At 36.7% G+C, this 15,032-nt stretch overlaps 2 protein-coding genes across 27 annotated transcripts; one reads left to right on the forward strand and one right to left on the reverse strand.

Moving 5' to 3' along the window:
• Nucleotides 1-665: 665 nt before the first annotated feature.
• LOC107413866 (DEAD-box ATP-dependent RNA helicase 42) lies at nucleotides 666-7,507 on the forward strand. Of its 26 annotated transcripts, none has more exons than XM_048470608.2 (7): nucleotides 666-1,223; nucleotides 1,625-1,750; nucleotides 2,179-6,340; nucleotides 6,480-6,602; nucleotides 6,782-6,834; nucleotides 6,910-7,099; nucleotides 7,222-7,507. In XM_048470608.2, exon 3 carries the CDS (start codon nucleotides 2,206-2,208, stop codon nucleotides 5,617-5,619), a length of 3,414 nt encoding a protein of 1,137 aa, XP_048326565.1. In that variant the 5' UTR covers nucleotides 666-1,223; nucleotides 1,625-1,750; nucleotides 2,179-2,205; the 3' UTR covers nucleotides 5,620-6,340; nucleotides 6,480-6,602; nucleotides 6,782-6,834; nucleotides 6,910-7,099; nucleotides 7,222-7,507. The 26 variants fall into 26 exon arrangements, with proteins under 26 accessions (XP_048326565.1, XP_048326563.1, XP_024927833.2 ...); XM_048470606.2 differs by having other exon boundaries at nucleotides 6,480-6,570; XM_025072065.3 differs by having other exon boundaries at nucleotides 6,486-6,602.
• A 2,511-nt stretch (nucleotides 7,508-10,018) lies between these two features.
• Nucleotides 10,019-13,739, reverse strand: LOC107413841 (putative receptor-like protein kinase At3g47110). The gene is made up of 2 exons (XM_048470786.2): nucleotides 11,063-13,739; nucleotides 10,019-10,476 (listed from the first exon to the last, which is right to left on the reverse strand). The coding sequence occupies exons 1-2, from the start codon at nucleotides 13,737-13,739 to the stop codon at nucleotides 10,019-10,021; spliced, it is 3,135 nt and encodes a 1,044-aa protein (XP_048326743.2).
• Between the last annotated feature and the right edge of the window lie 1,293 nt (nucleotides 13,740-15,032).

The following is a 15,032-nucleotide window of genomic DNA, read 5'->3' on the forward strand; positions in this document are numbered from 1 at the left end:
GGAAAAATTTGGAAAATTATTTTTATAAAATTTATTCTTTTATGTATTATTTTGAAAAAGAAATACTATAAGATTTGCAAATTTATATTTTTTATAAAAATTTTTAGTTTTTCAAAAACAATTTATGTTTTTTTTAAAGGATATTTATTATATAAAAAGATTTTTATTTTTATTTTTGAAAAAAATACATTTGCAATTTTTTTTAGTTAGTAATTTAAAAAAAATAAAAACAATAATCTTTCTCGATAATTTTTGTTTTTCTTTTTCATCAATTTTTTATTTGAAATTTTTTGCATTATTACCTCCAAACTGTACACCATTGTATTTTGGATCCTTACTTTTTTGCATCACTCACAGAAAGATTTAATGATGCAACCAAAAAAAAAAAAAAAAAAATTGGAGGGTATAATATAAATAAGAAAACGTTCAAAATACAATCTGCCAATCACCAAATCCAATCTGCCAATCACCAAATCATGTAAAAAAAATTTAAAAAAAGTGTAAAGTTTATCTTGGGAATAATAAGAATAAATAATTTACATACAAGTAATGATTTAAAAAAAAAAAAAAAAGCAATACATAAAACTAGTTTTCGAATACTAGACAATTTTTTTTTTGCCTTCAAGAAAATAAAAATAACAAAATAATAATCATAATACTAGACAACTTTTGTAAGCGAGTTTTGAACACCATCTGATCACAAATTCCAAATCCTAATTCCTAAAAGGCTCGCAGGTTTTGGAAACCTCCCATTGTAAGCGTATGCTATTTAGTCGTCTCTACCCAATTTCCTTTCTTTATTTCTTTCTTTCGGACTAATGCTGAAGAAGAAGAGCAACAACAACGACAACTATTACTCCACCATATATTCCCTCACCATCTGATTTCCTCCACATCACCATAACACCAATTCCCAAAATCCCATATCACAATTTTTCACCCAAAAACAAATAAAATAATAAGCCCCTTAATTTCACAATTTCGAAATTTCATATGTGAAATTGAAAACCCTAGCGACGTCCTCGTTCCTTCGCGGTCTTCTGAACCACCACCACCAACGACGCCACACCAGTCGCGTCTCCAGAACCAGTCCGTAACCCACCACGAACGACGAACGCCAACGTCACCCAAGCCTCTGCACGAACGACGAACGACACCCGAGCTCCAGAACCACCACGAACGACACCACAGCGAGCCACAGGCTGCTGAGTTCTCAGTTTTGGGTAAGTAAATTTTATAGCTCTGAAGATCTCTGATTATTTGACGAATTTGCAGTCTAGATACCTTTTTGTTATGGTTTGCTTTGATTTTATCTGCTTTTATGTTGTTAGTAAATTTAAGGAAATGTAAATTTTTCTTTTTTTTTTTTTTTTTTTTTTTTGGGGGGGGGGGGGGGGGAATTGGGTGATTTCTTTTTGAATGATTGCTACTTCAGTTCAACAATGTTTTTTTTAAATAAAATTTTTAGCTTTTTTTGATGGAAACTGCTTGTCAAAATGCTTGATATAGTTCGATGTTTGTAAGCACTTTTGGTTTTGTTTCTGGATTTTCTTTGAATCAATATATATGGTTTTGAAAACTCTATTGGAAGCTGAGATTGTTTGAGTTGGTTTTTTGGTATCAGTTCTGGAATCTCAGCTGCCATCTTCGGTCAGTTTATCTCTCGGCCTTTGCTGGTTCAAGCTTCCCTCTTGGCCTCGAGCTAATTTTTTCTCTCTCTGTCTCGGAGGTACTGTCGCAGCCTCAGCTGGTGAGCCATTTGGCACTATCACAATTTTTTTTTTTCTTGTTTATTGTTTTTGGGAGCCAGAGACCCTCCTTATGAAAATTGCAGTGTATTGAAGAGGTTAAATATGCTTCTCGTGAAGTATTGAAGTGTAGTGAAGTCTAGGCTGTGAAATCTGATTGCAATAGAGTTTGGAGTTTGAGAAGTGAAACTATGTGAAATTTGACTGTGGAGTTTGCGTAATTTGTTTTCTGAGGTGAAATTTGTGATTGTTGTGGAAATGTGGATGACATTTTTTTATTTTTCATTGTGAAATTTGAGTTTAGTTGTTTATACTTTTAAATTTTATATTTGGAATTCTAGTTATGCAAGAAATCTAGTTATGCTTTTTGTTTTTGTTTTTTGTTTTGTTTTAATATGAGTTTTTGTCATTATTAACTTTTTTTGGGTAGGTGTTGTGCATATTGTGAATAATTATAATGGTGAAGGGGGAAGTGGAAGAGGGAAAACATAAGTCAAGGAGAGAAGAATCCGATGATTCAAGGAGTCGTCGTCGGGATAAGGACAGGAATGGAGAGCGGCACAGGGATAGGGATAAGAGGGACCGTGATAGTCGGCGTTCTGAGAGAGAAAGGAGTTCTGATTCTGATGAGAGGCATGAAAGAGATAGGGAGAAGGAGAGGCATAAAGATAGGACACACAGTCGGGATGATGAAAGAGAAAGAAGTAGAGGCAAGAAAAGGGATAGAGATAGGGATAGAGATAGAGAAGATAGGGAAAGGGACAAGGAGAAGAGGGAACGGACAAGGGAGAAAGAAAGGGAGAGGGAAAAAGAAAGAGAAAGAGACAAAGAGAAAAGGGAAGATCGAGAAAGAGAGCGGAAGGAGCGGGAGAGAGAAAGAGAGAGGAGGATTCGTGAAAGAGAGAAGCGGCGGGAAGTTGATAGTGATGATAGCAATGATGGTATCAGGGAACGGGAGAAGAAGCGACGTAGGAGAGATGATGATGACTACAAGGAGAGAGAGCGTGAACACAGCAGCAGCAGGCCCAGCAGGCATAAGGATGACAGTGACGATAGTCCCAGGAAGAGGAGTATTGAGGATGGTTTGGATAACAAAGAGAAGCAGCCAAACCATGAGGAGGAGTTAGAGGATGAACAGCGTAGGTTGGACGAAGAAATGGAAAAGCGGAGGAGGAGAGTACAGGAGTGGCAAGAGTTGAGGAGAAAGAAAGAAGAAGCTGAAAGACAGAAGCATGGGGAACCGGATGCTAATGAACTCAAGTCTGGTAAAACGTGGACCCTTGAAGGTGAATCTGATGATGAAGAAGTACCCTTGACTACTGACAAACCAGAGACAGGAATGGAAATTGATGTGGAAGCCAATAATAATGATAAAGAAGTAAGAGATGCAATGGCCGTAGATTCAGAGAATAGAAGTGCTCCATCTTCACTGCAGAATGGAGACGCTTCTGCTGATGGGGATGAGGAAATTGATCCATTAGATGCTTTTATGAATTCTATGGTTTTACCTGAAGTTGAGAAACTTAATAATGCTGTGGACCCTTTGATTATTGTTGATGGTACTTCAGGGTCAAAGGACAAGGATAATATGGTTGATAAAAGTCATACTGGACAACCAAGGAAAGTTTCAAATAAATCTATGGGACGAATAATTCCTGGGGAGGATTCTGATTCAGATTATGGGGACCACGAGAATGAAGATGATGCTGTAGAAGATGAAGATGATGATGAATTCATGAAAAGAGTTAAGAAGACAAAAGCTGAGAAGCTTTCAATAGTTGATCACTCAAAGATTGATTATAAACCATTTAGGAAAAATTTCTATATCGAAGTAAGGGAGATATCAAGAATGACTTCAGAAGAGGTTGCTGCATACCGTAAACAATTGGAATTGAAGATACATGGTAAGGATGTGCCAAAGCCAGTTAAATCCTGGCACCAAACTGGACTTACGAGCAAAATTTTGGAGACAATAAAGAAGCTTAACTATGAAAAGCCAATGCCAATTCAAGCCCAAGCAGTACCCATAATTATGAGCGGTCGAGATTGCATTGGTGTTGCAAAAACTGGCTCAGGCAAAACCCTTGCATTTGTGCTGCCAATGCTGAGGCATATCAAGGACCAGCCACCTGTAGTTGCTGGAGATGGACCTATTGGGCTTATAATGGCACCTACAAGGGAGCTTGTCCAGCAGATTCACAGTGATATAAAGAAGTTTTCCAAGGTCTTGGGTCTTAGGTGTGTGCCTGTATATGGTGGTTCCGGTGTTGCCCAACAGATTAGTGAACTGAAGCGGGGTGCTGAAATTGTTGTCTGTACTCCAGGCAGGATGATTGATATACTTTGCACAAGTGGTGGGAAAATTACTAATCTACGACGGGTCACTTACTTGGTCATGGATGAAGCTGATCGGATGTTTGACATGGGTTTTGAACCGCAAATCACCAGAATTGTTCAAAATATTCGCCCTGATCGACAAACTGTTCTCTTTTCTGCCACTTTCCCTCGTCAAGTTGAAATCTTGGCTCGTAAGGTGTTAAACAAACCTGTGGAAATACAGGTTGGTGGGAGGAGTGTTGTGAATAAGGACATAGCACAGCTGGTTGAAGTGAGGCCAGAAAATGAAAGGTTCTTAAGATTGTTAGAACTGCTTGGGGAATGGTACGAGAAAGGGAAAATTTTGATATTTGTCCATTCACAGGAAAAATGCGATGCTTTGTTCAGGGATCTACTCAGGCATGGTTACCCATGCCTTTCACTTCATGGTGCTAAGGATCAAACAGATCGTGAGTCGACTATTTCTGATTTTAAAAGTAATGTCTGTAATTTGTTAATTGCAACAAGTATTGCTGCCAGAGGTTTAGATGTCAAGGAGCTTGAACTGGTGATCAATTTCGATGTTCCAAATCACTATGAGGATTATGTTCACCGTGTTGGTCGGACAGGCCGAGCTGGCCGTAAAGGGTATGCTATAACATTTATCTCTGAAGAAGATGCTAGATATGCTCCAGATCTAGTGAAAGCATTAGAACTCTCTGACCAAGTTGTTCCTGATGACCTAAAAGCTCTTGCTGATAGTTTCATGGCAAAAGTGAACCAAGGACTTGAGCAAGCTCATGGGACTGGTTATGGTGGAAGTGGTTTTAAGTTTAATGAAGAGGAAGATGAAGTGAGGAGAGCAGCTAAGAAAGCACAGGCCAAAGAATATGGATTTGAGGAAGACAAGTCAGATTCTGAAGATGAAGATGAAGGTATCCGGAAAGCGGGGGGTGACATCTCACAGCAAGCTGCCCTTGCTCAGATAGCTGCCATTGCTGCTGCCTCCAAATCAAGTACACCATCACTGCCAACTCCTATATCTGCTGCCCAACTGCTTCCAAATGGCGGACTACCTGCATCACTGCCAGGTGTCCTTGGTCTAACAATACCAGGAACTGCTGCTGTTGTGCCTGGAAGTGGGCTGCCTGTTCTTCCCAACGATGGGGCAGCCCGGGCAGCAGCAATTGCAGCTGCCATGAACTTGCAGCATAATCTGGCAAAGATTCAAGCTGATGCAATGCCTGAACACTATGAAGCAGAGCTTGAGATAAACGATTTTCCCCAAAATGCTCGATGGAAAGTCACCCACAAGGAAACTTTGGGTCCTATATCAGAGTGGACTGGGGCTGCCATTACTACCAGGGGGCAGTATTTCCCACCAGGCAAAATCACTGGACCAGGAGAACGCAAACTCTACTTGTTCATTGAGGGCCCTACGGAACAGTCGGTGAAGAGAGCAAAAGCAGAATTAAAACGTGTATTGGAAGACATCACAAACCAGGCCTTGTCACTTCCTGGTGGAACGCAGCCAGGGAAATACTCAGTTTTTTAAATGTAAGAGCTTTATTCAACTTATTGTAGATATATATGCCATTGCCTACTTTTGCTGGAGATAGGCTGATTTCTCCGGTAGTTTCTTGTGTGTTTTTTAGGTTCTTTATGCCCACTTGTCTCCTTGTTGGGTAATACAAGTTTTCTACATGGTTTATGCTTGTCTACCTGGTCTACTTTATTCGAGTGTTCAGATTTACTTTTCTATATCTAGAAATGCAAACTCATTTATCTTCTTCCCTAGTCTGGTTAAAGCTTGAGTAATTTATTTTTAAAAATCTTTTTATTTTTTTCCTTGAGTTAATAGTTCTGATTTGTTGGTGCTTGTTGGGGCTTGGGACACCTAGAGAATAAAACAAAGCTTTGTGATCATATGTAAAGAACATGTTATCTGCTTGTCTTTTCCTTTTTCTAGCGTGATTTAGAATTTACGGATTATCAGTCCTTAATTTTTTCTCGAATAGTGGGGAAAGCCTTTTATTTTCTTGAGACATACCTTTTTCCTGTACCTTTCCCTTCTTTTTTTAACATCTTGGAGTAGCAGTAAATATTGTAAAGTTTGTGTCCATTTTACACAAATTTTAGGCCCTTTTTGATTTTTTGTTTCTTTTTGTTTATTGCTTTCAATGGCATGAGGGATGTTTTAAGCAACATGCTCGCATGTTCAAATTTGTCTCTGCCCATCGCTTTGCTGTCATGGTCTCCCTAGAGATGCAGTCATGGTGCGACACTTTTTCCTTGCATTTTTGTTTTACTCAAATGGATGTAGTAGGAGTCAATTCCATGCCTCTTGTGTTCACGTTGATTGGTTCCTGGGTTTCTATCATCTTTTTGTTGATTTTTTAATTACATGGTTTTGAGATTAAGAACCAACAGGTTGCTACATAAATACAGACTTTTAAGAGGTCAAGGAGACTACAGGAATATTAAATTGAAGAGTATGGCTACAAGGGTAAGGTTTGCCATCTCTGCACTACTTTAAAGGTGATTTTTGTGAGACTTCGATGGTATATACATATGTTATAGACACGGCTGTGTCCATTAAATTGGATTGGTCTAACATAAAGAAAGAAAAAAATTCCTAGTTGACTGTTGAATTTTTTTCATTAGTTTTTGAAACTAATTTAATCATCTGTATTGTTATCTATTTATGACTACTGCAGAGAAGAGGAGCAATGCCAACTCTGACTAATAATAGGAGGAAATCTTCTTGAAGGTAATTTATCTGAGGTCTCTCAAATTGTATCACGTTTGACAATAGAAGACTTGTAAGTTGCATTTTGTCTTTCAGGTTTGAAAGGGTCGGTTATGCGGAAATCTATTATTTTGGCGTCATTGTTGCTCAATATGTTGCCCTGCCACTTACAAGTATGTTGATTATTAAGGGGGCAATTAGATTAGGAATGGTGTAGTCGGATCTATTGTACCAGTTTTTACTTATGCAATATGCACTTCCACCAGCTATGAAGTATGACCATAAGGTATGTTTGTTCCTATGTTCCTCAAATCCAATGTTATTTTATTTTATTTTATTTTTTCCGTTTCCTGTGGTGGTAGTTTCTAGGGTTGGTTTCAGGTTCTCATTTGCTAATTTGTATACCAGGAAACATTACTCAATTGTTTGGAGCTGGAGAGAGTGAATGTTCAGTTATCATGCTCTGGTCGTATGCCTTGGCTTCAATTTCGCTTACTTTGTGGTACACCTTCTTCATGTGGCTTATGGTCTGAAGAATTTTTGTAACTCCGCCACTAATGTTTATTTTTTCTATTGAAAAAATCTTTTAGTCTGATTTTTCCTATCAGAGAATTACCAATTAATTATAACATATTTAACACAACTGCTAGATTTATGCAATGTGGAATGAGCAGAACAATTTTTTTCTTGTTTATTTGAACAAATGCAACATTAACAATTTCAGTGTGCAACTGACGTATATGAAAACTCCTGTTAGCTTGGTCGTCTAAATGAACAAACTCGATCCACATATAGGTGATTCAATCATTAGCAATTTGCTGTATTTGCTCAGTCAGAGACCAGCCTTGTTCAGATCATCAAAGTGATGGTACTCCATAGCTTTCTCTGCATACATATGCTTTGAGGGCTTATACCGCAACATTTGCTGGAAACAAATTGACATAAAGTGGTGTTCGTTAGCTTACTACACTATTTTGACCTTTGCAGTATTTTCAACAAAATCATAACAAGAAACGCTTAAATTTAAGCAATCTGTATATCTAACTTACCTTCAACCTGTCCAACCCATCATCATCCAAATAAGGAAGAGAATTAAACAAGCTGAGGGTCCATGAGGGTGTTCATTCCAGTTCATTAGTTTTCCCACACCCGGCCATATTTCTCTGTCTCTAATAACCTGCATCAAGGGGTCACAGTTAATAACGTGTAAGGAAAAGGAAGGCACAACCATGCCTTCAGGATTAGAATTGGAACCTGAGTATAGCAGCTGTTGCAGCTCAGAATATCCACTTGCTTTGCGACCAGCTCACCTACAATTCAGGCAAATACTAAACCAATAAGGATTGTCAAATGAGTTTGACTTTGATCTTAAAAGGTCCAAAACATAGAGAAGGGATGAAGATCTCTACCGAATGTGCAGGCAACAGACCACATATCTACCGTGGTTGAATAATGAGTAGCTCCAAGAACTTAAGGAGCTTGATCTATACCTGATCCAGTATCTGCAACACAGCAATAACCATAACAACCAAGTTTTTATTATTTATGGATGAAGAAGCTTGTGTGTTACGAATCAAAAGCTCTCTATCAAAATGCTTAAAAAAACTAGCAAGTACCTCGAGAATTACTTCTTGATTGGGACAATAAATGCTCGAGCTAAAAAAAACTAGTCCAAGATCAGCAATTTTAAGTTGCATTGTCGATGGTCAATTAGAAGATTGTGAGCCTTAAGATCCTAGCTGCATAATAACAGCCTAGCTGCATAAAAGACACACTGAATCAACTGGAAAACTTGTAATTACACGAGAAAATTGGCACTTTCTCAAGGACCAACTGAAGAGCCATGCCTTGTGAATGTATTTATTTAGAAATTCATTGAATATTATAATTTCAATGTCGGTTTTGGTTGCTAGTACTGGAGTTCTGATTTTTTTTTTTTTAGTATTGCAAGTTCAATTTACTTGCTCTACGATTTATTGCCGTTGAACAATTTGTACTTGTGCTCTTTCTGTTGTTTGATTCTCAATGAGCATATGAAGAAGCAATAAATGATTTTATTTATTTATTTATTTATTTTATTTTATTTTAAGTCATAAATGAAACTTTTTTGATTCTTCATAATGATATGGAAGATTGTGTTATGTATAACAAACAAACTCAGATAATTCATGTTCTGTAAGAGGGTATTTATTTCCATATTTTTAAATCGACGACCAAAATGTTTTTGAGTAAGGATGATGACTCAAGTTGAATGAAAGTTTCTCAAGTTTACCATTAAAAAAGAAGAAAATGTAAAATGGCCATGAACTACTGTTAATGGGAGTGACCAAACCGGCTAATAGTTCAGGGCAGTGCTCAATGGCCATGCGGGGGTATTCAATCTGGCAGGCACTCTGAGGGTCATGCTTAGTACAAGCTCGGATGACGAGGTCAAGATCCCATGAATGGTAATTTGTTTAATATGATATTCATTGACTTATACAAGCCAAAAACGCTAGTATGAAAGACAATACATTAATTTGCTTTAAGTGAGAACATATAGAATTTCAACAAGAAGCCTTGTATACACTTGAAATTTGAAACATCATTTTCCAAGGTGCAATCTGCAAACTATTGAAGCAACGTAAGCTTTCAGAAAATGCTTTTACAATTAGCAAATGAACAGACACGGTGGGCAATAGAAACTGCCACAGCTTACATAAGAAGATAGGATTCTGACCAGCCACTCAATTTTACAATATGGTAATAGAGATCAGACAAGCAACCGAGTACAAATACAAAATTAAATAATTTTTAAGCTCAATGCTCCCATCTGTTGACCTTCAGCGTTCTGATTTCTGTATGATGTTTGTGCTCCTGCATTGCAGATAAATTAAATGTACTCTGTTACATATTGTGTGTCATTTACACATACATTTTTCCCTTTTTTTTTTTTTTTTGCTTTACATCTTTGTTAATGTATTTTTCTTTTGAATATTTGATATCTCTTCAAACACAGATATTTTATTTTAAACTTGACTTGGAAGTTGAAAATTTTATAGATGAAGCAACATAGCATTAATTATCTTTTAGATTTCAATATACCATTTAGATTAAAAAATGGTGCAAATACGGGTCTGATAATGATAATTGTGATTGGCTACATTATATGGCTAATAATATAAAAGTCAGAACCTAGAAGTACTTTTCAATCCATACCTCAAAGTTAGGTTGTAGTCATTCTTGGTTCACCTCTCTGATTTACCCCATTCCCAATAAAATCATTTTTAATGGAATGTAATTCCCTGGTGACATCCTTCATCATCATTCTCTCATTTGGCGATTCCATTGAACAGGCAAGTCCTATCTTCATGAGTGAAATTAAACACTTCTCCACATTTGCATCTGTCTCATTCAAGCTTTCACTTTTATCCGCTTTATCTTGTGCTTTTATCACAGTGCCATTATTAATATGCGATCTTCCTCTTACTTCTCTTGAGAGAAGGATTGGGTCAACAATCTGGGTCAGCTGTAACGGTAATGCAGTCTTCACAAAGTTATGGAGATTGAGACCATCTTTAAACATTTCATCTGTTGGTCTTCTTGCTGTGAGTATCTCCAAAACAAGAATTCCATAGCTATATATATCCCCCTGCTTTGAGGCCTCTCCACCCATTCCATACTCTGAAAATTCATATATTCTGACTTGGTTAATATCTACGCAGTGGTCAATAAGTTTTGCAAAGTACATTCTGAAACTAAACGACAAATAAAATTTGGTTTTGCTAATTTGTTGGAAATTATTTTTTAAGTTGGAAAGAGACTGCTGACCAGAAACTCTTTATGTTCTAGAGGTGGATCTGTAATCCAATTTTAAAAGGTGGTTGTCTAGTCCATTCACATGAATGATCCATATTTTAATGCTTAAGCGTAGTCCATGGAAACATGGGATCCATATTTTAATGCTTAAGCGTAGCCCATGGAAACATGGCAAGTGTGGTTCCATATAAACACAAAGAAAAAATTGTATATATTCTCCTTAAAGACCAATTGATATTTTCCATTTATAAAATGTCTTTGACTTAAATGAAATACTTGCAGTAGAATATTGTCTTGAAGTTGAAAGTGAAAAATACCTTATCTTAATTGCATCTCCCCTGTTAATCCATTTCCTATATGCTATCTATTACTTTTAGTTCCCTGATTTTATATATTGGTTACTATGATCTTAAATACGACAATATAAGAGCAAAGTTAAAAAAGATGTTACCTGGAGCAGCATAGCCAATAGATCCCTTTATTCCTACTGTGCTTGTCTGACTTTGTCTAAAACCTTTGGTGTTTGAGAGCAGTCTTGCTAAACCAAAATCACTTAAGTGTGCAACCATATCTTTGTCAAGAAGAACATTGCTTGGCTTTACATCACAATGGATGATTGGTTGTTCACATTCTTCATGAAGATAGTCCAATGCTGAAGCAACATCCATTAAGATGTTTATTCTCTGAAGAAGGTTTAAATTTCTTCTGTTTTCATCCTCTTTATTCCAGTGCATCCATTCCTCCAAGGTTCCATTTTCCATGAATTCAAACACAAGAGCTTTGAAATCATTACCATTGTAATCAACACTTGAGCACACTGTCAGGATCTTAACAAGATTTCTGTGCCGGATATTTTTTAGAGCTTTGCATTCGGCTATGAACCCCTTGGAAGCTCCTTTCTTTTCAAGTTTCAGGACCTTCACTGCAAATATATCCTTCTCTTCCTCGTCAATAATCGCTTTATATACAGAGCCAAAACTACCATACCCAAGTAAATTATTTGGAGAGAATCCGCTGGTTGCTTCAAAGAGAGCCCTGTATGAAACCTTTGAAAGGAATTCTATTGCTGAAATTTTTGGTGAAGATGATTTTTCTCCAGATTTTCTCCTCCGATACAGAGCGTAAGAGAAGGAAAATGAAAGTATCAAAACTAGGATGACACAAATAATTATGATGGTTAGTTTCAAAACTTGAGACTTCCCACTTTTTGATCCTTTGGTGGGGCATGCTGGCAGCTGCAAAGTGGGAACACCTCCACAGAGCTTACTATTGCCAGTAAAAGATACAGCACTTACGTTTCTGAAGACTCCTCCTCTGGGTACTTCACCCTCCAAATCATTAGCAGAAATATTCAGATATCCTAAGAAAGTTAGGTTCTGTAATTCTTTTGGAATTTCCCCTGACAAGTTATTTTGTGAAAGATCTAAATGGACAAGACCTTTAATAGAAGACAAAGATGAAGTTATGTTTCCCTGAAAAAAATTGCTTCTCAGGGAAAGGAAATCCAGATTTGAGCAGTCCCCAATGGTATTAGGAATTTCACCAGAAAGGTTGTTTGCAGAGAGATCAAGCGTGTAAAGTCTGTTCAGTTTACCCACTTGGACAGGTAGACTGCCATTTAAGGTGTTATGTGATAAGTTGAGAAGAAGAGATAGGGAAGGAAGACTGAAAACCTCCAGGGGAATATTCCCAGTAAGGTTATTATTTGAAAAGTCCAGCTGCTGCAATTGTTGGTAGTTTCCAATGGTTGAGGGAATGTTACCTTCTAATCTGTTGTCGAATAAGGAAATTCGAATCAACCGAGTGAGGTTGCACAAAGAGGAAGGTATCTCCCCTGACAATCTGTTATGATAGGCAGTAAATACCCGCAACGTCTGTAACTTGCCTAGGCTTTCTGGAATTGCACCTGTTAGAAGGTTATATTCCATGTTCAACACATTTAATTTGACAAGATTTGCTAAGGATGATGGTATATTTCCATGTATATAATTTCCTCCCAGGTAAAGACTATCAAGCTGGGTTGACAAATTGCCTATCAAACCAGGTAGGACCCCTCCAAAATTGCTTTCATGGATGGAGAATTTTTCTAGTTTGCTACAATTTGTTAAAGATTTTAAGAAACCCCAGTCACTAGTTGAATTGCTTCCAAGATAATTTTCACCTAAATTTAGCCAAAAGAGATCTTGTAGATTTCCCAGATTCGTTGGTATTGGCCCTACAAAGTTATTCAGAGCGAGGTCGACCATTTGAAGCTGAGAAGCATTAGACAATGAAACTGGAATTGATCCAGAAAACTTGTTACCACCTATTGCTAAAATTTGGAGATCAGGAAGACTAAGGCCTATGTTGACTGGAAGAGTTCCGCTAAGTTTGTTACTTGCAACTGAGATGGTACGAATAGATGATAGGTTGTAAAAGAAAAAAGGGAGCATACCAGAGAGATCGTTTGCTGGAGCTGCGAAAAAAGACAGACTTCTCAAACGACCTATCTCATTTGGAATACTCCCTGCCAGATTATTGTACCCCACAGAGAAAAATTTGAAGGACGACGAAAGATTTCCTAAAGAAGGTGGGATGCCTCCAGTCAGGTTGTTTGAATTAACCAGAAAAGCTTCAAGCTTCATCAAAGAGCCAAGCTCGGAAGGAATATGACCAATGAATCTGTTGTTGTTAAGGTCAATGGTTACGAGTTCAGAGCAGTTGATCAAGCTGATTGGAAATTTGCCTCCCAACATGTTATGGGAGAGATTGAGATGTTGTAGTCGGTACAAATGGCCAACTTCTGGTGGAATTTTGCCGAAGAAGCTGTTGCTTGCGAGGTTGACAAACCTTAGAAAGGTAAGATTTCCAATTGACGGTGATATTGATCCGCTTAGGTCATGGTCTTGTAGAGCTAAGACCGTGACTCTACCATGACGTTGGCTGCATGTAATTCCAGTCCAGTTGCAGAAGTGGATGGAATCGTTCCACGAGCTCATGATTCCTTGCGGGTCGTTGGCTATGGATTCTTTCATGTTGAGCAGAGCAACTCGATCAGTGTCGTTTCCTAATGCATTAGTGGGAATGGTAAGTTGCAGCAAGCTGAAACATAAGAGAAAAATCACATGGAGGTATATATGAAGCTTCATTGTTGTTTTGCGAAGAGTTTGAAGATGGAAGCTAGTACGGGAATTATATATGTATCAAGGAAGAGAGATAGAGATAGATGGAGATATATATCAAAATGGAGTGATTGAATTTGTGAAGAAAGTTTGTATATATAGCTCTTTGCTCTCATTGATCACGAGAGCCATGCGTGTGAACAGAAACCATATTTGATTATACTTTTCTTTCAATTAATAATCGCAATCATCTGCTATAAACTTCAAACTTCTACATTGTTTATTTTCATTTTGGTTGGAAGTTTAATATTTTTTTTTTGTTATTATAATAACCGGAACCCTTTTGTACACTCAAGCAAGCAAAATATTTGGTTTTTGTTGTAGATTTTTTTGGGGCAATTGAATAAAAATGGGAAAATTGCTATTGACATCTCCACTGCCTCTCAGGGACAGGTTTTTTTTAAGGATTTGAAAGCTGTTTCTTTAACCAAAAAGTTTTATAGTGGAAAAGAGTTTGTTCCGTAGTAAGATTTAGGACAATTTATTCTTGATATTATAAAAGCTTTTGAAGGAAATAGTTACAAAAAGTAATTGTCGTTTTTAAAAAAAAAAAATAGTCCTTTTTTTCAATTGAGTGTCGTTTTGTCGTTTCAAATGATCAAGTATCTATGTAACAATTACAATGGCACATGGTGTCATAAAACATTTTTTTTTTCCACAAAGAAGCTTATGAGAAAGTTAATATTTATATCTTTTATTTAATATGCAAAACTCCTCAATTTAAAATTAGTCTAAAAGAAAAAAACAGAGTCAAACAATAATGCATAAATTTTTTTTTTGTTTTTTTTTGTCTTTTTCTGATTGTGAAGCATACCTCCCAAAGAAATTATAAGTTTCTATCACTCATTTTATATGTTTATATATTCCCTGAATATAAATTTTATTTCAACAATTGTTTAATAATAATTTTTTAAAAAAATATAAATAAAAATTGAAATGTTTCACAAAAACATTTGCCTCTAAGTATCTAATATAAATAATTCAACTGAGGGTCGCTACTACACTGCGTATCATTTTAGTTTCCCCTAGGGGATATTGGGCATGCATATAGATAACCATTAACTTTTATTTATTTATTTATTAATTTTTCGTAAATATATAAGCCTGCAGAAACCTCTCAAGGAGAAAGGGAAAAATATTTATTTATTTCTTTTTACATAATCATTAATTTATTTGCTTATAAAGATGGATGACCAAGAGGTCCGCTTGGGTCCATGCTCTTCTTTTAGTTGATGATGCCATTCTTTAACCTAAAATAAG

Source organism: Ziziphus jujuba, chromosome 8, assembly GCF_031755915.1.
Source record: "Ziziphus jujuba cultivar Dongzao chromosome 8, ASM3175591v1".
Classification (NCBI taxonomy): Eukaryota; Viridiplantae; Streptophyta; class Magnoliopsida; order Rosales; family Rhamnaceae; genus Ziziphus; species Ziziphus jujuba.

What these genes read in the sequence shown, in the direction of transcription:
- LOC107413866 (XM_048470608.2), top strand. Translation starts at nt 2,206, where the DNA reads ATGGTGAAGGGGGAAGTGGAAGAGGGAAAACATAAGTCAAGGAGAGAA.
- LOC107413841 (XM_048470786.2), bottom strand. Translation starts at nt 13,739, where the DNA reads ATGAAGCTTCATATATACCTCCATGTGATTTTTCTCTTATGTTTCAGC. An exon ending in TATTGGCTATGCTGCTCCAG is followed by an intron (nt 10,477 to 11,062) that starts GTAACATCTTTT and finishes ATGAATTTTCAG; the next exon opens with AGTATGGAATGGGTGGAGAG.